This window comes from Tursiops truncatus, chromosome 10 (assembly GCF_011762595.2).
Source record: "Tursiops truncatus isolate mTurTru1 chromosome 10, mTurTru1.mat.Y, whole genome shotgun sequence".
Classification (NCBI taxonomy): domain Eukaryota; kingdom Metazoa; phylum Chordata; class Mammalia; order Artiodactyla; family Delphinidae; genus Tursiops; species Tursiops truncatus.
Window position 1 is genome coordinate 34,671,650 of NC_047043.1, and position 24,351 is coordinate 34,696,000.

At 55.2% G+C, this 24,351-nt stretch overlaps 1 protein-coding gene across 6 annotated transcripts; it reads left to right on the forward strand.

Annotated features, from left to right (window-relative positions):
- The first annotated feature begins 166 nt into the window (after positions 1-166).
- On the forward strand, positions 167-24,351 carry KCNK17 (potassium two pore domain channel subfamily K member 17). 6 transcript variants are annotated; one of them, XR_012334464.1, is made up of 7 exons: positions 167-517; positions 3,414-3,528; positions 6,096-6,256; positions 6,719-6,893; positions 12,022-12,190; positions 12,273-12,430; positions 12,540-24,351. XR_012334464.1 is itself a non-coding variant. In XM_073810766.1 (6 exons), the coding sequence occupies exons 1-5, from the start codon at positions 245-247 to the stop codon at positions 12,153-12,155; spliced, it is 858 nt and encodes a 285-aa protein (XP_073666867.1). In that variant the 5' UTR covers positions 167-244; the 3' UTR covers positions 12,156-12,190; positions 12,273-24,351. The 6 variants fall into 6 exon arrangements, 2 of the variants coding, with proteins under 2 accessions (XP_073666867.1, XP_033720203.1); XR_012334466.1 differs by having other exon boundaries at positions 12,273-12,352; positions 12,694-24,351; XR_012334465.1 differs by having other exon boundaries at positions 12,273-14,085; positions 14,684-19,188.

Sequence of the window (24,351 nt, forward strand, 5' to 3'; positions counted from 1 at the left end):
CCCTTCTCCCAGAGCTAGGCCTGCCTGGGGGTGGGCACTCCACACACATTCGAGGCGGGGCCAGATGCCCACAGCTGGGCCTCTTTTTGTCCCTGGGATTGGATCCCGGTGGGGGTGGGGCAGGGCTGTCCCATTCCCCAGCACGCCTCCTCTGCTGAGAAAACTGGGCACAGGCAGGCGTTGGCTAGAGAACGGACCAGCCCAGTTCCTTCCTAGCCCTTCCTTTCCGCTTCAGTCCTGGTCCATGGCTCCCGGCTCCGGCCTCCCTGCCTTTCCCGCTGAGTGCAGGCGGAGAGCACGGGAGGCGCCCGAGGGCAGGGTCTGGGGCTGCGCGATGCCGAGCACATGGCTCCTGCTGCTTGCCTACCTGACTTACCTGGCACTGGGCACCGGCGTGTTCTGGCTGCTGGAGAGCCCCGCGGCGCACGATTCCAGCGAGAGATTCCAGCGCGACAAGTGGGCGCTGCTGCGGAACTTCACCTGTCTGGATGGCCCGGCGCTGGACTCGCTGATCCGGGTCAGGGGCGAGCGGGGCGGCCCGGGCGCGTGGTGGGGCGTAGGGGGGTGGCTGGCGCAGCGGAGCGCGGGGTGCACAGGCATGCGGCGAGAGGGCACGCATCGGCTCGGGTCAGGGCAAAGCCGGGAGCACTTCTCCAAAAGAAAGTGGAGGGCACAGACGCGGGGACGAACGGAGGCGCGCGTTGCCGAGTAGGGACCCCAGAACTGGGCTGGACCCCGATGGAAAGAGCCCAGCTCCGGCGAGAGCAATGCGCAGCGCGGCGCCATGAGTCCCCGGTTCGGGGCGAGAGGGCGTGACCCTCCCTGTCCAGAGAGTTGCATGGCGCACACACCCGAATCTGGGGACGAGGACGACAAGGGGCGCGCTAACGGGGTCCAGAGCTGGCTGGCGGGGCCGACCGGGTACGGGCGGCGTAGGGACAGAGCGCGCTGGCCGGCTTGGGAGGTGGCAGGAGGGGTCGACCTGGGACCGCGCGGCGCTGTGTCGATGTCGGACCGCGGGCCAAGGGCGAAAGGGCACCCTTGGCCCCTTCCACCGGAGACCCAGGTGCAAATTTGAGAATTGGGGGCAAGGACGGCAGAGAGCGCTGGGCTGGGCGGAGGCCTGGAGGGGCTGAAGGGGGCGGTGGGTGGGAGGATGCAGAGGTCACGGAGGACAGAGACTGCTGAGGGGGTGGGGGAGACCCATCGGGGCCTGGGGAGGAGGGCAGGCAGGCGAGGGTTCTTCCGGGCAGGGCCTCACAGATGCACGGAGGTCTCCTTCAACTCTGGGCAGGCGACGAGGGACCCGGCGCTGCTTGGATTTGGCGGAAGCATCAGCGTCCTGGACCGTGGCTTGGTCAGTGGGTGCAGACAGCTGCGCCCCTAGACCGACATCCCCACCCTGCAGTCCCCGTGCCTCCTCTGGCGAGGAGGGCAAGGCCTGTGTGCCAGAGTCACCAGCCCAGAGCTAGTCCCCAGAAGGTAGCAGGGAAGTGTGTCGGGTGGGAAGGGACCGGAGCAGTGGATTGGAGGTAGAGTCCTGAGCCCTTGAGACTGGGCCGCTGTGGCTGGGCCTGGAGCTGGACAGGGAAAATCTGATGTGACACCTCCACCCCCTACATCTCAACTTCTACAAATACAGCCCGATTGCCTAGTCCTGGGGGCTGTGTGACACGCCGCTTGAAAAGGTGGTGAACTTCAGTTACCAGCAGCCTGGGCCCAAGGAACGTGACAATGATGGCAACGGGAATGATAGTAAATGCTTCTGTGTAGCACTTACTGTGTGTCAGGCACTGTTCCTACTGTACTAACTTGCTTCATCCCCACCTACCTCACAGGTAGGTGCCATTATTATCATCCCCATTTTAGAGATGGATAAGATGAGGCTCAGAGAGGTTAACTACAAAGGCACAGGTTCATAGGCAGTGCACTGGGGTTGCCAACCATGAGTACCGGCTCAGTACAGATCTGTGCATGTGGGTGTTTCCCAAGGATCCCTGGGGGGCTCTCATCTCTTCCTCTCCACGCCCTCCTGCTCCACCCCCACTTCTCCTCCTTCCTCAACCCCCTGTGGATTCAACCATCCCCAAGAATAGGGATGTGGTATCTCCAACCCAGATCAACCCCCTGAGTGCAGACATGTAAGCGCAACTTCCCGCGGCCCTCAAACTCCCACGGGGTCAAGAGCAAGCGGTTCTCCTCCTCCCAGCCCTGTTCCTCCACCTGTTCTAAATCTCTGTCCTTGGCCTCACCTCCACACACCTTCACAGAGTTCTTAGATGCTTCTCTCACTACCCACACCAAATAAGGCCAGAGCCCTGGGCTTCTGAATATCTTCTCTCTGTGCCTCCCGGGCCACTCTGTGCCAGGATGCAGCTCAGGCCCTCTCCATCACTCACCCCTGCAGGACTCTCTCCCCTTCCCATCTGCCAGCATCTTCTATGCTGCCAGTTGCCACAGAGCACACGTACCTGAGCTTGCCTCCCCTTTGCTCGGTGACCTTGGGAGATGCCTGCCACTCCATCCCTGGCATGGCAGAGTCAAGCATGGCCTGGCTGCCAACTACCTTGCAGTCTCCTTATTCTACACCCCAGATGCAGTCCTCCCTCCCAGCCTTTGCTCCTGCGGCCCCATTTACCTAAACGTCCTTCCACCAGGAACAGTCCTATCCGACCCTCAAGGAAGGCCCAACTAAAACATCGCCCCCTCCATGAAGCCTTCTGCCTCTACCGCCATCAGAATGCACACTTTCCCTATCTGTATTCCAACAGCATTATATTTGCAGTAATGACGATGATAGCAACTGCTAACCTTTCCCATGTTCCATGTTCCAGACTGTTCTAAGTCTTTACACCTAATACCTCATTTAACCCTCAACGACTCGATGAAGTGGGTGCGATTAGTACTCCCATTTTACAGAGAAGGGGACTGAGGAGCAGAGAAGTTGGATATCTTACCCGCGATCACGCAGCTGCACTGCCTGTGTGCCTAGAGCTGCATGGGCTGCACTGTATCAAAGTTAGTTAAGTTTTTGGCTCTGTCCTGCTGAAGACTGAGGTCATGTCTCCTTTATCTTCAGCTCCCCTAATACACCACATGTACCAGGGCTTGTTGCAAGAACAGGAGTGAGCAGGGGAGAGAACAAATGGAGTTCTTCCAGCCAGTGAGATATCCTGGGCTGACCTGGGTTCTGGGGTGAAGAGAGGGGAAGGAGCTATCCCCATGGTCCCTGCCCGTGGGGAGCCCCTGGTTGGAGGGAAAGAGCCTCCTAGCCCCAGACAGGCTGGGATCATTGTCACGAGTGTGTGTGTGTGTGTGTGTGTGTGTGTGTGTTTGTGTGTGTGTGTGTGTGTTTGGGTGCAGGGGCCCCATCGCCCCACAGAGCCTGGTGGTCACTACAGCCTCTCCCCCAGGGCGTCATCCAAGCCTACCAAAATGGGGACATCGTCCTCGACAACACCACCAGCATGGGGCGCTGGGAGTTTGTGGGCTCCTTCTTTTTCTCCGTGTCCACCATCACCACCATCGGTAAGAGCAGGATGGGGCCAGGGAGGAGGGGCTGGGGAGGGCGGCCTCCCCTGGGGACAGGGCACCAGTTACTTTCGGAGAGGTTACTAGGGCCTCCTGGCTCTGAGCGTAAACAGACGCAGCAGCGTGGGCGCCGCCTGGGAGCAGAACCTTGGGCTCACTGAAGATGTGCTGAATCGGCTTCTGCATTGCACCCAGGTCCCCAGGAGGTTTGTGAAATGCTGCTCTGGGGACTTCTGCCTCACACAGCCTTTCAGGCAGCTGAGGGCCCCCCGGGTAGCAATAAAGATGCTGCTGGGCACAGTAAGTGTCCTGGTCTGTTCGGCCAAGCCCGCCCAGCACTCAGCCTGGGTTAGGGGGTGGTGAGGGCAGAGGGGAGGTAAGGGAAAGTTGGGGAGGAAGGAGGGACAGAAATCCAAAAAGAGCCTTTTGACCCCCTGTTCGCAGCCTTGGGGAAGGTGGCCCTTCCCACCTCTCCACAGCTCACTAAGGCACCCCCTCACCCCATCACCATCCTCTCCAACGCCTTTCCTCCCTCATACACCTGGACCCCTGGGCTAGACCTCCCTCCCCCATCTCTAGGCCTGTCCTCAGGAGAGCAGAGGTGGAACTTGTCCTGGGTGGGTGCCTGGGGACTGTTGTTTGGGGAAGAAGAGTGGCCTAGATCCCTCCGGCTCTGACACCCAGGAAATAACTCCAGAGGGGCTGCCTCATCACCCTGCCTGGGCACCCTGCCTGGGCGCCCGGCCCGAGCGCCTGCATGACACCAGACTCACCACCAGGTGGCGGGCGGACACCACTGGTGGCTACCACCTCCAGCCAGCTCCACTCCCCAGGAAACTCGCAGTCACTCTCCTCCCCAGAGTGGAGCCAGGCAGACGCACCCAGAGGACTCTCCCTGTGGCTTTAAATAATACTTCTCGGAAGCAGATCTCAGGCTGCCCGGGGGCTTGGGCAGTCCTCCACCTTGAAGCAAGCATGCTTGGGAGGCCCCTCGACTCCATGGGCCCTGCGCCCCGGAAGGCTGGGGCAGGATGGTGTCTATTCACCCTTACACCCCCGGGTCTAGTACAAGGCCCGGCACACAGTGGGTGCTCAACAAATGCTGACATAACGAATTCCAAATATACCCACTCTACCACCATTTATTGCGCTCCAGAGCAGGAGGGGATGTTGATGCAGTCACTGTGGGCCACGTCTCCCAGATGTGCGGGGGTCTCTCATCTCTGAACCCCACACCTCCTACACTCTCTGCCCTGGGCCCATGACCGGCCCACCTAATTCAGAATTTCGCAGCCTCTCTCTTCCCAGCTCTACCATTCCTGATGTGGACTTTGTCCCTGTCTCTTCTCTCCACTCAGTGCCGCCCTAAAGCTGTCTGGGCCGGCTCTGAGCAGGGAGGAGGGCCGGGGAAGGGGTCTCCACCCTACCCCACACGCCTGGTCTGCGTACCAGGCACGTAGGAGCACTTTTATACTCGAGATCTCATTTTGTCCGTATGGTCCAACCTCCAAGGATAAGGCTTCTTCTTCTCACGGATGAGGAAGCTGAGGCAAAGAAGTTGCACAACTTCCTCAGGATCACGTAGCTAGTAAGCCACAGGGTTGGAGTTCAAAACCCAGCTGGGGGCCATCCTTGCCCTTTCCAACAGCACCTACCCTTAGGGTGGGAATTCTAAAAGGCAGGAAAAAAGAGACAGCCATTCAGAGGTGGACAATAGGGAAGTTCATGATTCTGATTCCAACCACACACACACTCACACGGACACACACACACACATGCACACGGAGAAAATGCAGAGAAAGGAGGGGGAGAGGGGAGATGGGAGACCGGGTACATGTGGGACAGTTCACGACAGAAGGAAGGGGTCCTGAGAGGCGCAGCAGCGGGCTGCCTCCTTGGCACCCCTGTTACCCTAGGACCAGCACCCTGGGAGGGCTGTACTTTCCAAGCCCTAGAATGAAACAGGGTCTGACCGGCACACAGATATTTCTGGGCCAGCAGGATGGGCCTGAGCCCTGAAATCACTTACCATCTATAAAACCCATCACCAACTTGCTCTTTTATTCACTCAGCTACCCATCCATTCATTCAACAAAAAGACTGAGTACCTAGTATGGTCCAGATAGTTCTAGGTGCTGGAGATAACAGTGATGAGCAAAGCTGGCAAGTCCCTGCTGCCCACGGGGGGCTGATATCCCATTGTGAGGGAACTCGTGAGAAACTAACACCTATCCTGAAGGAAGTGGCTGGAGGCTCTGCAGGCTCCCGCACCCCTCTGCCCACCCAGGGAGGGAGGAAACGAAGCGAGGACAGACGGGATTCTCACACTTCGTGGTGTGTACCCATGCACACAGCACCCCCTAGAGATTCGGTTTTCCAATCCGTCAATCTGGGCATAATCTGCATTGGGAAGGGTGGCTGAGGCTGGACTGAGGGAGCAAGTACAGCGCCCTGCATGGGAAGGGAAGGCCATGGTACATACCAGCTGCCATGTCCGTAGCGGGTCAGGAACGGGGGCCCCTGAAGACGGAAAGGCCTCCTGAAGTGTCTCCCTCTGGCCTCAGGCTATGGCAACCTGAGCCCCCGCACGATGGGCGCCCGCCTCTTCTGCATCTTCTTTGCTCTCGTGGGGATTCCACTCAACCTCGTGGTGCTCAACCGACTGGGGCATCTCATGCAGCAGGGGGTGCACAGCTGCGCCCGCATGCTGGGGGTCACCTGGAAGGTGAGGGGGCTGCAGGAACAGGGGCGAAGGACGGGTCACTTCTAGAATGGGGGGCTGTGGTGGGAATCGGGGCCGTGGATGGCCAGGTTGTCACTACCCGGAGGGAGAGTCTCTGGTAGAAAATGATGGCCGTGGTGGGTAAAAGGGTTCACTGGTGGGAACAAGGGATCCTTCTGGGAATCGGGGTTACTGGTTGGAGTGTGGTGGGGTTGGGGTCACTGCCCAGAACGGGGGTCTTCAGTGATAAAGGGACATCAGTGGGGAGGGGACCTGGAGCTAGCCAAGGCCTTGTCCAGGAGCCTGGAGAACTCACAGCAGGGGCAGAGGCCCCAAAGGCGGCCCCCTTCCTACGAGGGTAGCGCTCACCCTGCCGTCGGCTCGGTGCGCCCCCAGGCTGTCTGCCCCCGGCCCCGTGCACTGAGCAGAGGCCTCATGGGGGCTGGGCGCTACGTGCACCCTCAGGACCCGGCCAAGGCCCGGTGGCTGGTGGGCTCCAGCGCCCTCCTGTCCGGCCTCCTGCTTTTCCTGCTGCTGCCCCCGCTTCTCTTCTCCCACGTGGAGGGCTGGAGCTACGTGGAGGGCTTCTACTTCTCCTTCATCACCCTCAGCACCGTGGGCTTCGGCGACTACGTGATTGGTGAGAACCCCCGGCGGGAGGCGGGAGGGGCGCCCTCCACACATCAGCCCATCGTCCGTGTCCCTGGGCACCTGCTGCGTGCCAGGCCCTGTAAGGGTTTGGGGCCCAAAGTCCAGAGGACACGGGCTTTGGCAGGTTCAGCTTGCCTTTGTGGTGTGATAGGGCTAAGGTCACCCAGCTAAAAAGTGACAAGCGGAGTTTGAACCCTGCGCCTCATGCTGTAAGCCACACTTCTGGCCATCCTGGAAAGCCTGAGAATTCCCCAGGCTCACCTCTTATTCTTAAAGCTCATCAGATAAAGGGGGGCCCTGAGTTCTCTCCCCCGTCCATCGTTGTCCCAGGGTCTCTCCTCCCCACTTCACCCCGCCCCACAAAATGCCCCTGGGTTCAGGGCCACGAAGCCCACATCACAGCCCAGGGGGTCTGGCAGGAGAGTCTGGGAGAATCAGAAAATCCCAGCCTCCCCTAACCCCCAAGCAATTGGTCTCCAAACTTGGTCAGTAAGAAAGGGCTGTGTGGCCCATAGGGTCCAAGGTGGGGTTTAATCAGCGGTCGTCACCCATCGTGGTCAAGTCAAGGGCCCCCGGAAGCGACTGTCCTTGTATTAAAAAGCTGTGGCAGTTGCCCAGCAGGTGGCAACAGAGGGACATTCTGCGGGGCGCAGGGGTGGCTGGACCCCCAGCCCCATCCCCCTTTACTCCCCCCGCAAAAGGGTCACCAAGTGAGCAGTGGCCATGGCCTCAAGGGGCTGTGTGCCCTAAAGTGAGTTGGAGGCGCTGCCCTTCTGCTCTCCTGCAGAAGCAATATGAACCCAGCCTGGAATATTGAAATGAGGTCCCACCAAAGTAACAAACAGCTAGAACCCATTAAGCAGCCAAGAGCGATGACTGTCCCCACATTTACTGAGGAGAAGGACGAAGCTCACAGAGGCCAAGACGTTTGCCTGAGATTTTGCACAGCTAGTGGGGTATGACTTCTGACCTGACTCCAAAACTCTTAGCCCTTTCCAGACGGCCTCACATATCCCCTGTCTGGGCCTCAGTATTCCTGTCTATAAAATGAGGGGCCGGTCTAGGTGATGGCTAAGACTCTGTGCAAAGTCCCCTTCCCTAAACCTCTCCTTCCCCAGGAAGCAAGGTCTGGTGTCAGAGGCGTCATGCTGCCCCTTCCTGATATCCTCTGTCTTGGAAGGGAGGCCGTTGCTCTGGAAGAGAAGCTTTGGGACAGTTTCCTCCAAGTGCGTCATGCTATCACTCCTACCCTCAGAGAGGAGAGATGTATCTGAGGAGAGCTGAGCCCACCGTTCCCACATCTGCCCACCTCAGAGCTCAGAGAATGAGTTTTGGGTATGCCCTCTCCTCTCTGTTCCCACTGCCGTTTCCCTAGTCTAGGCAGGGCTGTTGCACATGGCTGGTTGTACAGGTTGGGCACTGCACAACCCTAACGGGTTGCCATTCACACAGAGCATGATGAGCATGGCACCCATGGACTGGTACAGCCTCTGTCCTTGTCCTCCCTTGGCTCTCATGACCTTTAAAATGACAAGTGCTATCATGTCACCTGCCCAGCTCCTCTGAAAACCTTCAGTGCTTTCCTGCAACAGCTGGCCCCCTCCACTGACTGCCCCCCACCTTACCCCAGGGCTCAAAGGATGAAACTCAGGATGTGTCCCCAGTGATAGTCCTAAACCCACAAGTCCTTGTTCTCTGAGGGTGCCCATGCAAGGAGGGGGGAGGAGAAGAGGGAATGGGACCCCCAACTGCAATCTCTTTGTGCCCATGGATTACTAGGGCTTCTGAAGTTTGGTCCTAGATGGGAATAGCTGACAGCAGGCTCCCCTAGAAGCTTACCTGGAGGAACCTGTATGGGGTTACTGAGGACACACTCTGTGAGTATGTCCAGAGGCCCCACAGCCCCCTGAGGGAAGGCAGGGCAGGGGGAGGAGGGGGCAGGCTTCTCTAGACATGGGCAACCTGGAAATGTGAAGCAAGGCCTCTGCCACCACCGGGGGGGTGGGGGGATGGGGCGGCAGAGACATCCACACAGCTGCAGCAGTGAGGAGGGCCTGGCAGGGCAGGGAAGCTGGTGTATTAGGCGCAGGGCCCCCAGAGTCCCCTTCAACCAAAAGCTCTGACTGAGAAGGCCTGGTATGAACCTACGAGAGCCCTTTAAGTCCAGAGGGACTGCCGGGCAGCCCACTCCCACCGAGTGGCAACAGGCAGAACTGTCCCCTTCACCACATCTCCAGAGATGTGCTACTCACACTTTGCCCTCTGCACCCATCTCAGTGTCTCGTGACAAGTGACCACACGTACCCTCACTTGCCCTCTGTAGATCACACAGCCCTGGGTTGAGGCTGTTATGGCTGGGCTGGTCAGAAGAGTATTTCATGGTCACCCACGTCCAGCGTAGAAGCAGAGAGCTCAGAGTGGAGAGGGAAGCAGGGCCCGGTCACATAGAGGGCCTCACAGGCCGAGTCACGGATTTTGGACTCTGTCCTAAGACTAAAGGAAGGCACTTATGGTTTTCAGGTGACATGATAATACTTGTCATTTTTAAAGGTCATAAGAGTCAAGGGGGGACAAGGACAGAAGCTGGAACAGTCCATGGGTGCCATGCTCATCATGCTCTGTGTGAATGGCAACCATTTAGGGTTGTGCAGTGCCCAACCTGTACAACCAGCCCCCGACTGCCTCATCTACAGACCCAGAGAGGGGAAGGAAGTTGATTAAGGTCATAGAGCAGGCAAGCCAAGGACAGGTCTAGGATAGACTCCCAAGCCAGGGATCCTCATACACATATGTTCCAAGATCTTCCATAGCTCAGCGGGGACAACCCACCCTCACTTCTTCCCCATGTCTCTCAGCCTTCCTCGTTCTCCAGGGATAGGACGAAACCCCTTTCTCGGATGGGAGTGCTGAGGTCCACCACCTGGACTCTGGGTGTCCACTGTCCTGTGTCAGCAGCCACAGGGTGTGTTGTCTTCCCAGTCGCTCCTCTTGGCCCCAGTGCCGTGGCCGGGACAGCCCCCAGGTCCCAGCCGCCTGCTTCTCCCTAGCTCACAGCCTCCGCTTCCCCCAAATACATTTGCAATTCCGTTGAGCGCCTTGCCAGCTGCCAGGTCTCCTGCCACTTATGATTTCGGCTAAAAAAACAATGAAATAAGAGGGGAGAAGAACACCTCCTCCCCTCCGTTGCCAGAAGCAAGTCGAGCTGACGGGCAGAGAGCTGGCTCACGGCTGATCTCATTTGGGACCGCCAGCGGAACGGTGGCCCTGTAACCCAATCAGCCTAATCCAATCCCAGCTTCCGCCAGGCAGTGACGTCGGGCCCGGGGCTGTGGGCTCATCCCCGAGCTGGGGCCCAGGAGAGGGGCTCGGGCTGGGGAAGACAGGGAAAAGAGGTTGTGTTGGGGCCAGCAGGACAGGGTAGGGGGTGGACAGAGGGGTGGGCGGTACAGAGAGTGGAGACAGAAGACGATGTCAAAGAAATAAGAGGCCAGATCTCTGCCCTTTGAACAATCCTGATCTGATAAGATAGACCCTCCAGCGCAGAGGGAAGAGCTAAGTGATGGAGTAGGCTCTTGACACAGCTTATCTAAGCCTCCATCCGTCCCCTCCCTCACTCATTCCTTATCCAGTCCTGACTGTGCTGGGGCACAGTGTGGGGATCCAAAGGCGAGGAAAGCAACCACCTGACTATAGGTCTTACATGCCAGGCACCATCCTGAGCACTTTATGACGTGAACCCATATGATGGTCGCGACAGTCCTAGAAGGTGGACGCTCTTGTTGTCTCCATTTTATAGATGAGGAAGCTGAGGCCCAGAGAGGGTAAGTAACATACAGACTGCGGGAGACAGGGGCCCAGTCTAGTCTCTGGGGAGTAAAGTCTGAGCTGAGATCTGAAGGGTGAGGAAATGAAGAGCGTTCTGAGCTGAGAGGACAGCAAGTACAAAGGCCCAGGGGCATGAAAGAGGATGGATGGAGAAATGGGGGAAAGACCAGAGTGACTAGAGCACAGCACTCAAGGGGGAGAGGCAGGCAAAGCGGGGCGGGAGAAGCAGCTGGAGGGCATTGGGATGAGGATGTAGGATGAGAATGTTCTTCCTAAAGCTCCTGGAAAGCTCCCTTCCTTCAGACATGAGAAAACCAAACACAAAAACAGGCCAACCACAGAGCAGGCAATAGAATCTCTTGGAGGGTTTGTCAAAACACAGATTGCTGGGCCCACCCCCAGAGCTTGTGATTCAGTAGGTCTGGAGTGGAATCCAGTCATTCACATTTTTCACAAACTCTCAGGGGATGCTGATGCTACTGGTCCAGGGACCCCACTTTGAGGACCACTGGGACAGAGCACAGAGTCCTTCAGAAAGACAAAGAAGAATTTTAGCTTCTAAACCCTAGGAGTTAATCCAGGGAGGCTTCCTAGAATCCAAGGGAGGTGACCACAAGACCAGCAATCTCAACCCGGTCTGGACTTCCCACATTCTACTCAGACACATCAAGCCATGTATGTCTGTTTCTGTTTTGGGAGCATGGCCCTGACTTTCCCAGGTCTCTGTCCTCTGACCTTGCTTCTCCCCCAGGGATGAACCCCTCCCGGAATTACCCTCTGTGGTACAAGAACACAGTGTCTCTGTGGATCCTCTTTGGGATGGCGTGGCTGGCCTTGATCATCAAACTGATCCTCTCCCTGCTGGAGGCTCCACGAGGATCGTATCCCTGCTACTGCCACAGCTCTAAGGGGAACTTCAAGCCCCGAAGCTGGAGCCAGAGCCTGGATGGAGAGGCAGAGCCCCACTCCCCGCAGCCAGGCTGCTCTCTGGAGGGACCTGTAATCATGAATTGCCCAGAACCCTCTGTTCAAGTCTCACACTGTGGAAAGGACAGCTAGCTATATTCTCTTTGTTCCACCTTCTTCTTCAGCAGCAAGATCCCTGATTTTAAGCTTGGCACAAGACCACCCAGACTAAAGTCTACATTTTTTGGTCTTCCCTTAAAGCTAGGCGCAGCTATATGATTAAATGTTGCCCAACAGGCTACACAGAGAAGTATTCTGTGTGACTTATTATGGATGTGACTTCCAGTGTGTGGGGGATGCTCCTCTTTACCACGTCCTTCTTCTAGCTGGCTGCAATGCTGATACAGTGGCTGGAGCTCTGGCAGCTACGTTGCACCATGAGGTAGAGGCCATGTTTGAGATTGGCGACACAATAAGACAGAAAGAGCCTGGATTCCTGATGTTTGCAGAGCCACCATAACAAACCTGGACTGAATACCACCAGACTTCATTTATGTAAGAGAGAAATAAATGTTGATCTTATTTAAAACGCTATTAATTGGGTTTTTCTGTCACTCATAACCAAATCTAATTCCAGTTCCAGATGATACACGCACCAGAGACAAAGGCAGCTTCTGAGACTGGAGTATACATAAAGAGAAATCACTCCCTCCCCAGGTGAGTTTGCCCAGGACTGGTGGAGGGAACGGATTGAGGGCCACACTGCAGGCCCCCACAACCCCAGAGACCTTCCAGGTAAACTCACTAAAGATTTGCTGATAACTCTCAAGGTTGATACAGCCAGCAGGCAGCTGGTCCCAGTTTGGCTGCTAAATTCTTGCTCTATCACTCACTCATACCACAGAAAAGCCCAGGACAGGCCAGTGGGCTCCTCCTGCCTCAGCATGCTCCATTGCATTTGAAGGCTCCAACCACAGTTTGCAAAGCCAGGTAGGATTTGCAGAGGTCACTTCTGTTTGCAGAGCATCTCTCCCTAAGCATTTCTGTCTCTCACTCAGGGTTGCCACTGAAGCAGCACACAGCTGTGTGGTCCCCACCTCACCCGGGAACCCAAGCCCAGCCAGGAGCCCCCGGCAGCACCAACCAGCACCTACAGATCACCTGGGGCAGTTGGGTTCTTGGCCTCAGTGGGTATCTGCAACTCTGCTCCCCTCTACCATCCTATAGGTAGCATCACAGGGACCTGGGGTGTGGGGCTCCATGTGGCCCCTCCCTGTGACGAACCCCTCAGCCTCAGGGCCCTCCTGGAACTGGGTCTGGGGCAGCCTCCTGGCCAAGGAAGAAGGAAGGGCTGTTACACCAACCAGCTTGTGCCAACTGGCCTGGGCCAAAGTGGACCAAGGCCAGACCCAGGAGCAAACACCAGCGAGTAAACAGCAGGGTCCGTGCCCACTTCTTAAGGCCCACAGGCTGGGCAGAGGAAAGTGGAGGTGAGGAAGAGATTGCTGGAGGTCTGGAAGTAGCATCCCTTGTGTTGATACTTAGCACACTCCAGAAGGAGGACCTAGCAATTCAAAACTGGGAGAGAGGCAGAGACTGGAGTGCTGGGTTGGCCTCTGTGGCCCCAACTCTGTCTTGCCTTGAACCCCTTTCTCCTCACGCCTAGCCTCTCTAGACAGAGTCCCTCTCTTCCCAGCAAGCCCTTCACCGGTGCACACTCCTGCCTCTGCTCAGAATGCCCGCCCCAGAGGGAACTTACAACCTGTGGTGCTGGGGGTGGAGCAGAATAAGGCTTCTTGATTGGCCAGTTCCTTACAGACGTCTGCTCCACAGCCAATGAGAAGAGTCGCTGGAACTCTAAGTACAGATCCGGAAGTGGGGAGGGGACACAGGTGAAAAGTGAGGGGTTGTAGAGCGGCGGGAGAAATAGAGTAACGAAGTCGGGATCTGGGAAAGACACGAGAACAGAAAAGCCGACCTTAGGACAGAAATCATAGAGCAGACGGGCGGCGAGGTCTTTCCCACGTGGAGCGATGATGCCGCAATAGGGTCAGCCAGAGAGCTGTGCACAGTGTGCGGGTAAGGAACCAAGTCATTCATTCGCTCACACAGCCTGGGCCACCAAGTCCTGGAGGAGGAAGGAAAGGGGCCCCTCAGAGCAGTATACGGTGGTTGTAAAGGGCGTGAGTTTAGAGCCAGCCTGCCTGGCTCACCCACCAGCCCTGTGATCCTGGACAAACCACTTAAAGTTTCTTTGCATCAGTTTTCTCCTCTGAAAAATGGAGATAAGAGCAGAGCTGATCTCCCGGGATTAAACGAGTGACTGTGCAAAGTACCAGAAGAATGTGCGTCAGCCCAGAGGAAGAATGATGTGCATGTCAGCTGCTGGCGGTCCACGGCAGGCCCAGTGGCCGGGGCAGGAGGCGGACACTGTGCAGGCCGGCAGCCAGGTGACAGGCAGCGCCTCTGATGACCCCTCTCGGGGCTGGGGGCTGGCCAGGCAGGCTGGAGCCCTGCCCTTGGGCGCTCCCAGGCTGATGCCATGGTGCTGCTGGCCGGGATGAGGGGCCTGGACCCACATGAGTCACAGGGGAACCTCCTAGCAGAGGCCAGGAAGTGTGTGCTGAGTGTGCAAGTGCAGGGCCAGGGGACCACGATGCGGAGGGACGGGCAGACCCCTCACACCAGCCAGCTGCTGCCTCTGCCTCCCCTCCTGGATGGGCTGCCCAGCTCTGTGGCTCCAGCACAGCCGGGACAAGATCAGACCCAATGTCAAGCAGCGGTTCCCTTTGAAACAGTGGCATCTTTTACGATCATCGTGGTCGTCATCATTGTCATTTCCTAACATTTATTCTGTGCTTAGTAAGCATCAGATGCTATTCCAAGCTCTTGGTCGTTTTCTTCTCCCATCAACTCTGTGAGAAAGGAGCTATTTATTTAACGCTGTTTTAACGTGGGGAAAATGAGATTTTCAATGGATGTTAAGACCAGGGGTAGCCACAGATCCCCGTGGGTGGGTAATCTTTTTTTTTTTTTTGCGGTATGCAGGCCCCTCACTGCTGTGGCCTCCCCCACCGCGGAGCACAGTCTCGGGACGCGCAGGCCCAGCGGCCACGTCTCACGGGCCCAGCCGCTCCACGGCACGCAGGATCCCCCTGGACTGGGGCACGAACCCGCGCCCCCCACATCGGCAGGCGGACTCTCAACCACTGCGCCACCAGGGAAGCCCTGGGTAACCTTAACTGTTGCTGCCAGTCCTCTGGGATGTAATGAGGGCCTGGCCTGCGGGGCAGGGAGACTTCCTTTAAGCCCATTGAGTTCATAACCAGCCTCTCTGCTTTCTACACCTCATTTTCCTCATCTGTAGAAGAGGCTGGCTTCAGGGAGTCTGAGCCTTACTACTTCTACACCCTCGGCTTTCGTCTGGATTTTCTAATTAACCACATTTCAGGGAGGGCAGTTCCTCCTGGCCCAACCCGACTCCTGGGGCTGTCTTAAGAGTTTGGATCCAAGAGATCTCTCTCCTCTCTCTCTCTCTCTTTCAAACACACACACACACGCACACGCACACACACACAAGTTCACCAGGCCCTTGCCCCTACCCTCATGGCCCATCCGATGCTGAAGGCCCGGCTTGGGGAGGGATGTCCATTCATTTTAGGAGCCAGGACAGAGAAGGATGGACTCAGAGGGAGCTGGAGGAAGCCTCAGTCTGGGGCAAGAGCTATGCTGAGACTCCCTCATTCCCAATTCCCCTCGGACCTTACCACACCAGGTTCCACCCCAGGCTCCAGGCCTGGAGAGCACTGAGCTGAAGTCGGCCCCACAGACTGCCCCTCCCACCCTCCCCAAACCCCCCACACTGCTGGCCCCAAGACCTCCCAGCCCACAGATCCACCCACCCACCACAGGGCTGGTCCTGGGCCTCCCGCCCCAGTTCCTCCCACCCCCCATGTACATACGGTGCTGGTCCCTGGGCCTCTGACCTCACCGACCCTCCTCCCTCCCCCCAATACACAGTGCAGGACTCCCTTATCTCCTGTCTCTCCTTTGCCCTTTGCTCTGAGAAACTCATCTCACTTAAAATTGTTCTTCGGAGCCAAGGAGACAGCCACCCTTCCCTCCCCCGAGGCCTTCTCAGCTCATCCCTAGGGTCTTTGCCCAAGATTACCAGCCCCGACTGCCACTCCAATCAAAAAATCTCTCCCAAGCCTTCCGGGACCCCTTGTAGCTCACAGCCTGCAGGCAGGAAGAGCAGCTGGAGCTGGACATGGCTCTTGAAGGGCACCAGGGATGCTCCCCTCACCCCGCCCACCCCCCCACCCCCGGAACATTCTCCAGAAGTACGAAAGCAAAACTGTGCGAACTGGCTCCCCTCCAGCCACTGACCCGGGCTCCTGCCCTCTGTCTGGCCCTGGGGGTAGGATCCTGTTCAGCCTTTGCCCACATTCCAACCTTCTCACATCTTTTCAGACCAACTTTTATTATACCTCATTTAATTCTTCCCTGGCCTCGGGCAGACGTGAGTCTATATCCTGACTCTATCGCTTGCTGTACAATGTTTGAGAAGTCACATAACCTCTCTGAGCCTCAGTCTTCCCATCCTTAAAATGGAAACCCTGATACCAACCTCAGGAATGTTTTGAGGAATGTGAGGAAATGAGTAATGGGTAAGAAAGCGCCCATGTTGTATCTAGCACAGTATAGGGCTCAGAAATATTTGTTTCCCCCACTTTCTCTTCTTCTTGGACTGAAGCTTCTCCCCCTCCACCCTCTTTCATCTAGCAGTTCATGAAGCCCTTCCGCGCCCCTTCTTCCCAGAGGACCTCCTGGACCTGCCTGCCCTTTGGCCCCTCCAGTGGACTTGGGAGGGGCAGGAAATAAGGAGGGGATGGAGGGAATAAATTTGCCAAAGTTCTGGGAAGCAAGGAGACAGATTGTAAAATGAGAGGGTTAGTGTGAGTCTTGGAGGGGCAACTCCCCGATCCGCCCACCAGCCAGGGCCTCTGGGGTCAGGAGGGGTGAGGTGGGGTGAGGGGCAGCGGAGAGGGGTGGACGGGAGCCGCCAGCAGCGCTCTGGCTGTGCATCTCTCTCAGCTCCCCTCCCCATCTACCCTCTGCCTGTCTCTGAGCCCCTGAACCTTCCAGGGTGCGGGACAGGGGCTGACCCCTAAGGACTGTGTCACCCAGGCCCATTCAATCTTTGACTTCAGACTTGATTAAGCCTGAGAAGGAAAGTGATGGGAGGAGGTGGCGGGGAAAAGTCAGGGTATTTGCTCCCCTCTCCCTCTGGGTCCGGCAGTGGCTGTGTTCCTCACCTAAGGGCACAGTGTCTGGTGGCCCCTTTCCCAGGGTAGCAGCGTTGGCTGGGTTCTCGTAAGACCTCCCTTCCTTGCCCCGTCAGGCCTGGGGGGGTAACGACTCCGCCCTATTGCTAGTCCCTGGGAGCCGCACCATCGCTTAGACCTGCCCACACCGTACACGCTTCCTTCGTGACATTCTTTGCCGTGAACTCTTGGAAAGTGCCGTCTGCTCCCTGCGAGGGCTTGATTGATCCAAGCACCCAGTTCATCAATTTCTCACCTTCTCCTTGAGCCAAACCGGAGCCAGATGGTGGGGACAGAGGCTCAAAGCACTGAATTAATGCTCGGAGGAATCAGTCCAGCTGCCCTGGTCCAGGATCCAGCTCGTGCTCTGGGTAGCAAGAGTGGAGGCCCAGACTGGGTGCCAGGGCAACCTCGTCACTCTTGCCTGCCTCAGCCTGGCTGTGGACAGCAGCACGAGGGAAGGGGAAAAGCCTCCCGGAAACCCTGGTCTGGGCCCTGCAGAGAAGTCAGGGAGGAAAGGACAGACCCTGACCCCAACAGGAAACCCCTTCATCAGACTGGGGACTCCATGACCTGAGAAACCAGGTCTCCCCTATCTGACTAGTTGCTCCCTTAGTGCAGGGGCTGCATCTCACTCATTTGTTTTTGTTTTGGGGGGTTTTTTTGTTATTATTTTTTTGTGTGTGGTACACGGGCCTCTCACTGTTGTGGCCTCTCCCGTTGCGGAGCACAGGCTCCGGACGCGCAGGCTCAGCGGCCATGGCTCACGGGCCCAGCCTTTCCGCGGCATGTGGGATCTTCCCGGACCGGGGCACGAACCCGTGTCCCCTGCATCGGCAGGCGGACCCTCAACCACTGCGCCACCAGGGAAGCCCTCACTCATTTGTTTTTGTTTTTAAATTATCTCCAACATCTAGCTCAATCACCAACAAACATCTCCTCGGTGCAAAACTTAGAGACAGAAATGTACAAAACGTGACCCCACCATCTTGCGGGGAAGCAGGCCCGTCTAACAGGCAGTGCAGCTCGTGCTGTGTGGGAGGTCCAGAGCGAGACCCCGGAGCTCCTGCCTGGCTCCAATCCCATCTTCCCACTCACTCTTGTGTGACCTTGGGCAAGTGACTTCACCTTGGAGTGACCGCCTAGTCCCGATTTTCCCAACACCGTCCTAGGATAGTCTCACATCTAAGGACACCCCTCAGTCCCCAGAACAGTGGGACCGTCTCCACTCTACTCTACCTCCCTGGGCCTCAGTGCCCTCATATGTGAAATGGAAATGATAATAGCAAGATCTGCCTCACGAGGAAGGCTGTCGCACAGATGAAGTGAGTTCATGTGAATCGAGCACTTAGAAAATGTCTTATGATTTGAACAGAGTAAGTTCTATATGATTTGCCTTCTTTGAGTTTCCTAGAAGCAGATCAGGGGACAAGATTTGCCTGCAAGTAGTTCGTTTGGTAAGTGGGGCCAAGAAGCACCAGTAAGGAACTAAAGCAAGGGAAGAAAAGGAAACCAAGGCAGAGAGTGTTCACGAGCAGGTGACTGCTGTGGGCAGCTGGGGCTCCACCCAAAGCAGAAGGCTGGATGGAGCATGCCTCAGAGTTGCCCCCCAGAGGGGCAAGGAAGCTGGGGTATGTAATCCCCAAATCCCATCCTTACTGCTGGAGGGCTGCTCCCTGAGTCTGGAGGTGCTAGCTCCCCAGCACACACGGTGCAGAAGCCTGCAGAGAACACTGGGATAGGAGGGCAGGGCGGATAGGGCACTGCCAGCATCTGCCCTGTGTACCTTAACCACACGTATGATGTGCAGGAGAGAGGACCCTGCCCAGCTGTGGGAAAGGGGGTCCAGACATAAGGAGACAATGTCTGGGAGAGCTTTGAAGCATGAGTAGGAGTTTTCCAGGCAAAGGACGAGGCAGGCTTTGTACATGGTGCGTGCACAATAAATGTTTAAATGATGCCAAATAAGTCGAGAGTGATTCAAATGCTTGAACTCGTAGGGCTGACTAGATGTTGGAGAGCTGTGGGCAGACAGAGGAGGAGGTGATGCAGTCAGGCCTGTGGGCATCAGGAAAGGCTGGATCAAGGCATGAGGCTCTGAGCTAGTCCCTGGTTGACAGGTGAAGAGGAGGGAGAGTAGTCCAGGTAGAAGAACTTTGAGATAGCTAAAGCAGAAAAGCAGGAACGGTCAAGGGTAGAAAAGAGTGTTTTAAAAAGGGAGGGCAGTAGAGAGGAGGGGAGGGAAAGAAAAGAGAAGGGAAGGAGAGGGAAGGCAAGGAAAGGAAAATAGCAGAAAGAGAAGGGACCAGTCAAACTTGGGAGGGGAGGAAAACAGACGTAGAAAGTCCGAACACAGGAGTAGAGGGAGAACCACAGAGGCTTGCATCACAGAGGTCAATGGAAGAGAGAGATAACATGGGAGCATCCAGTTCTGAACAGCTGAGTCCAACCCAGAGTGAAGGCATGAGCCATCCCGGAAGACTTCCTGGAGGAGGTGAGTCCTGAACCAGCCAGAAGCTGCTGTCAGCCCAAGAACAGGAGCTTTGTGGAAAGAAAGCTGCAGGGGCCCTGAGAGTGAGAGTGAGCTGAGAGCAAGGCGCTGCCAGCAAGCCAGGAGGGAGGGTGGTTCCAGCGGTTATTACCGGAGCTGCACAAATATTGTTGTTTTGACTGGTAGTGGGGATTGGTTTATTTTTCCCCAGGAACCACAGTGTGATGTGCAGGTTCATTTTAGAACACGACACCATGGGAAGAGCAACAATCTCTGGCCTCACCTTTCCCACTTTTCCTGGTGAGACACACGCATGCACACACACAGACACACAGACACACACACACAAAGTCTTGAAAAATAACCCAAACCACAAATGTCTAATCCACCAACACCAAGGGTCTGCTGGAAATATCTCACTTGACGCAATGGTAAGAACATTGCACTTTTTAAAATACGTAAATCACTTACAACAGCGCCTGGACTATAAAAAAGTCCATAAATGTCTTTACTATTATTTGGAGGCTGAATAGCTCAACAGCTAAGAGCATGGGCACTGCAGCCGCATCATCTGTGTTCAGAGGTCAGCTACACTGCTTTCTGGCTTTGTGAGAGTGGGCAACATGCTTAAGCGCTCTGTGCTTCAGTTTCTCCTTCTAACAGAGGCACTAATAACAGTACCTCCCTCACATGGTTGTGAGAATTAAATGAGTTCATGCATAGGAAGAGCTTAGAAAACAGCCTGGCTCAGAGTAGATGCTACAGATGTGATCATCATCATCATCATCACCTCCTGCCCTGGAAGGAACCAGAAATGACCAAATCCCTGAAGCTTGTGCCATAGACTCCCATCCCCCTCCTTCCCACTGAAAACCAAGCATACCTTGCACAATAGTGCCCTGGGACTCTGAGGGAGAAAGAGAGAGAGAGGGAACGTGTGATCTTGTGCATTTAACAGGAGACTTCAGATGCCCAGAGGCTTGATTCCAAGATGGTGTGAACCTCCCCTTTTCACCTCGAAACTACATCCAGGGGCCGAGCCACAGCTACCTCCCTCTCTACCACCCCTTTTAGGAGTCTCCCGAGGAGAAGACAAAGCCACCTCCCCACCCCGAGCTGACGCTGCTGGCACCAATTAAGCCAAGTTCCAGGGCCGGGGCTGGTAGGCGAACTGAAGCTTAGATCTGGTCAGGGTTAAATCTCTCTTAGTGGTTGGGTTTGCCTGGAGAGAGAGGAGGTGAGAGCCCCTGTGCGCCATTTTCAGGTTTGCCAAAACCTGAAACCTGGAAACCTCTCAGTCTTGAGTGTACATCCTTATCCCCTAGAGGGCTTGTTCAAACACAGGTTGTTGTCCCCACCCCCCAAGTGTGTGACTTCTAAGATAATTTGCTTTTCCAGCCAGTTCTTATGCTGAGGCTGCCGGTCCAGGAAGCACCCTTTAAGGACCAGGTATAGGTTTAGGAGCTTGAGCCTAGACAGACCTTTGTCTGAATCCCAGTTCCACTCCGAGGAGCTGTGTGACCTTGGCCAGGTCACAACCTCTTGGGCCACAGCCTCCCCACTTCTAAAACTGGGGCTCTAATACCTGCTCTCAGGATGGCCCTGAGGGTTCCATGAGGACAGGACATGGAGGCAAAGCCACCAGCACAACGTCTGTCTGGCCCCACGAAGTATACCCTGTGTCTATTGTTATTGATATTATTCCCCCAGTGGCTGGGATGGGTGAGTTGCCTCCAGGATCTCCTCTTCCTCAGCGATGCACCCCCAATCATTAGATGGGCGCAAGGCTGCACAGAATAAAGACCACGTTTCCCAGGCTCCTTTGAGACAGTGTAGCCTTATGATAAGTACTGACTAATGGGTTGTGCATTAAAAGGGATATTGGTTTGCGACTGAAACAAGAGATGCAAAATAGTAGTGACCCAAGTAACGGAGAAATGTATTTATTTCTCATGTAAATGCCTGATAGGTGGCCTATGGCCCTTCTATCTTGTTGCTCTCTCATTCTCAATAGAAGACCTTTATCTCATCATATAGGATGGCTGCTCCAGCTCCTGCCATCACATCCACATCCCAGAGAGTGGGAAGGAGAGAAAAGGGAAAGGAAGATCAAACTTCATCCCTTTAAGGTCACAATTAGTGGCTGTAAGTATCATTTCTACTCACAGTCTATTAGCCAGATGTTAGTCACATGACCACATCTACCTGCATGGGAGGCTAGGAAATGTAGTCTTTAGAGGAGCAGCTACGGGACCAGTCAAACATGCTATTACTATGTAAGAAGGGGAGAATGGCTACAGTGCTTGCAACAGGATAGAGTCAGAAGTTGTGTGTACAACCTCTGGGAATTGTCCTTGAAGAAAGGGAGTATTCCCTTTTTCAGCCTTCCTTCTTCCTGTTTTGGAAGGTAGGTGTGATGGTTGAAGCTTAAACAGCCCTCTTGGACTGTGAGATAAAAGCTGTGTTAAGGTAGGAAATCGATTACGTAGGAGGGCCTGTGTCCCCATCAATCGTGGCGCTGCCGTACCAGCCCTGAGCTGCTTCCGCTGGATTTTGTTTACATGAGAGAGAAGTATTTACCTCATTTAGCACACCGTTACTTGGGATTTTCTGTCAATGGCAGCTAAACCTAATCTGAACCGATAACCTTCTTCCCAGCTAACTGAACTACTCCTCTCTCTAGCTCAGAGTCCTCAAATGATCAGTTGTCACACGTTCTGGGAAATGGGAGGGAAGGGGGGGAACTCATGGGAAGTTCTAATATTTTACTGAGCTTTTAGCTGTGTACCCCGGCCCTGTGTTGCTTGTTGTGTAGCCTGAAGAACATAGTCCCAATTCTTCTTGCCTCCCTGGATCCCTGCCCTTTGTCATATGACTTTGCAATGACGTCTATGGACCATGAACAACAAAGTGGAGTCATTTATGTCACAGAGTCTATTTTCGTATTTTCTTTTTCTTTTCTTTTCTTTCTTTTTTTTTTTTTTGCCACACTGCTCTGCTTACAGGATCTTAGTTTCCCGACCAGGGATTGAACCCAGGGCCACGGCAGTGAAAGCCCCGAGTCGTAACCACTGGACCACCAGGGAATTCCCTCACAGGGTCTAAAATGGAGCTGGGAGGCCATTAAGGAGGTGGACCTTCCACACATGCATATTAATGTGCATTAATAACAATGCACATGATTTTGCATTTTGAATGCAAAATAAACTTTTGACCCTGTTACCCTGAGACCACCTGGAACTTTTCTTCTTTACTCCCTAGAGACAGCGGCTTAGCAAAGAATCTGCTGCCCACAGGCGACTGAATGCCTGTGGGCACCACCCATAGTTCTGTAAAGATAACGTATATAACTTCTTCCGGAATGTCTTTGTCTATTGCCTTTATAAACCCCTGCCATTTTCTATTTCCCTCGGGGCACATTTGAGTTGCTCCTTGAATCAATGCCTCCCAAACTGCAATTCTTAAGACCCCACATCAACTCTTTTTCTTGCTGTCTTCTGCATTTCTTGGTCCACACTTGTCAGGCTGACTATACAGGCTTGGTCATGTGGCTTGCTTTGGCCAATGGGACGTTAGCAAATGAGATGCCAACCAAGGCTCAAAAGGCGCTTGTGAGTCTGTTTGCTTTCTATCTCTCTACCATTAGCCATAACAACATTTCTGGCCTAACCTGCTGGAGGAAGAGAGGCACACGTGGAGCCAGGCATTTCATTTCAGAAACAATAACCAAGGCTCAGAGGCCATGAACTGCCCATGGGCACCCTTAGTAGAAAATGGGAAAAGAAATGAAACTACAACTTCCTCAATACTTCCTACATGCCTGATGTATTTATTCATTTTAGTGAGGTGGTAATGCTGGGGCCAGGGTTCAAACCAGCCTCCAGCCTGACTTCAAAGCCCTGGTGTGCACACCACTCCACAGTGCCTCCAAAGACAAACCCTGACCCAGCTTCCTCACCTGGCCACACCCCTCCCCCAACTCCAGGGAGGAATCAGACACCAAAGTGTCTCTCTCTGAGGACAGACCTCCATGTTGCTAAGTCCAGGTGTCTTAGCTCTGGCAGCTACAAAAAATGCCATAGACTGGATGACATATAAACAACAGAAATTCATTTCTCACAGTTCTGGAGGCTGGGAAGTCTGAGATCAAGGGGCCTGTGTCTGGTGGGTGCCCACTTCCTGGTTCTTATAGAGCCAGCTTCTCACTGTATCCTCACATGGTGGAAGGGGAGAGGGAGCTTTCCCCTTGATAAGGGCACTAATCCCATTCATGTGGGCTCCACCCTCATGACTAAGTACATCCCAAAGCCCTCACCACCTAATCCCATCACCTTTGGAGTTAGGATTTCAACAAATGAATTTTGAGGGGACACAGACATTCAGACCACGGCACCAGCTACACTTTCCAGCCTCATCTTACTTGCTCCTCTCAGCTGCTCAGCATCTGTGTGCCTGCACTCTCCTGGATTTCCTCCTGCCCACCTGGCCACACCTTTCAGGTGTAGCGGGAGAGTCTGTATTTTTTTCCTTCTTTTATTCTTTCCTTCCTTCTTTCCTTTCTTCCTTCTTTTCTGAAATGGAGGACAACTGACCTTCTTTGTGAGACAAAGGGTCACTTCTGGAGAACATAGAGTTACTCAAAAGTACGGGCTTCCCTGGGGGCGCAGTGGTTAAGAATCTGCCTGCCAATGCAGGGGACACAGATTCGAGCCCTGGTCCGTGAAGATTCCACATGCCAAGGAGCAACTAGGCCCGTGCACCATAACTACTGAGCCTGCGCTCTAGAGCCCGCACACCACAACTACTGAGCCCACGTGCCACAACTACTGAGCCTGTGCTCTAGAGCCTGTGAGCCACAGCTACTGAGCCCATGTGCAGCAACTACCAGGCACCAAGAG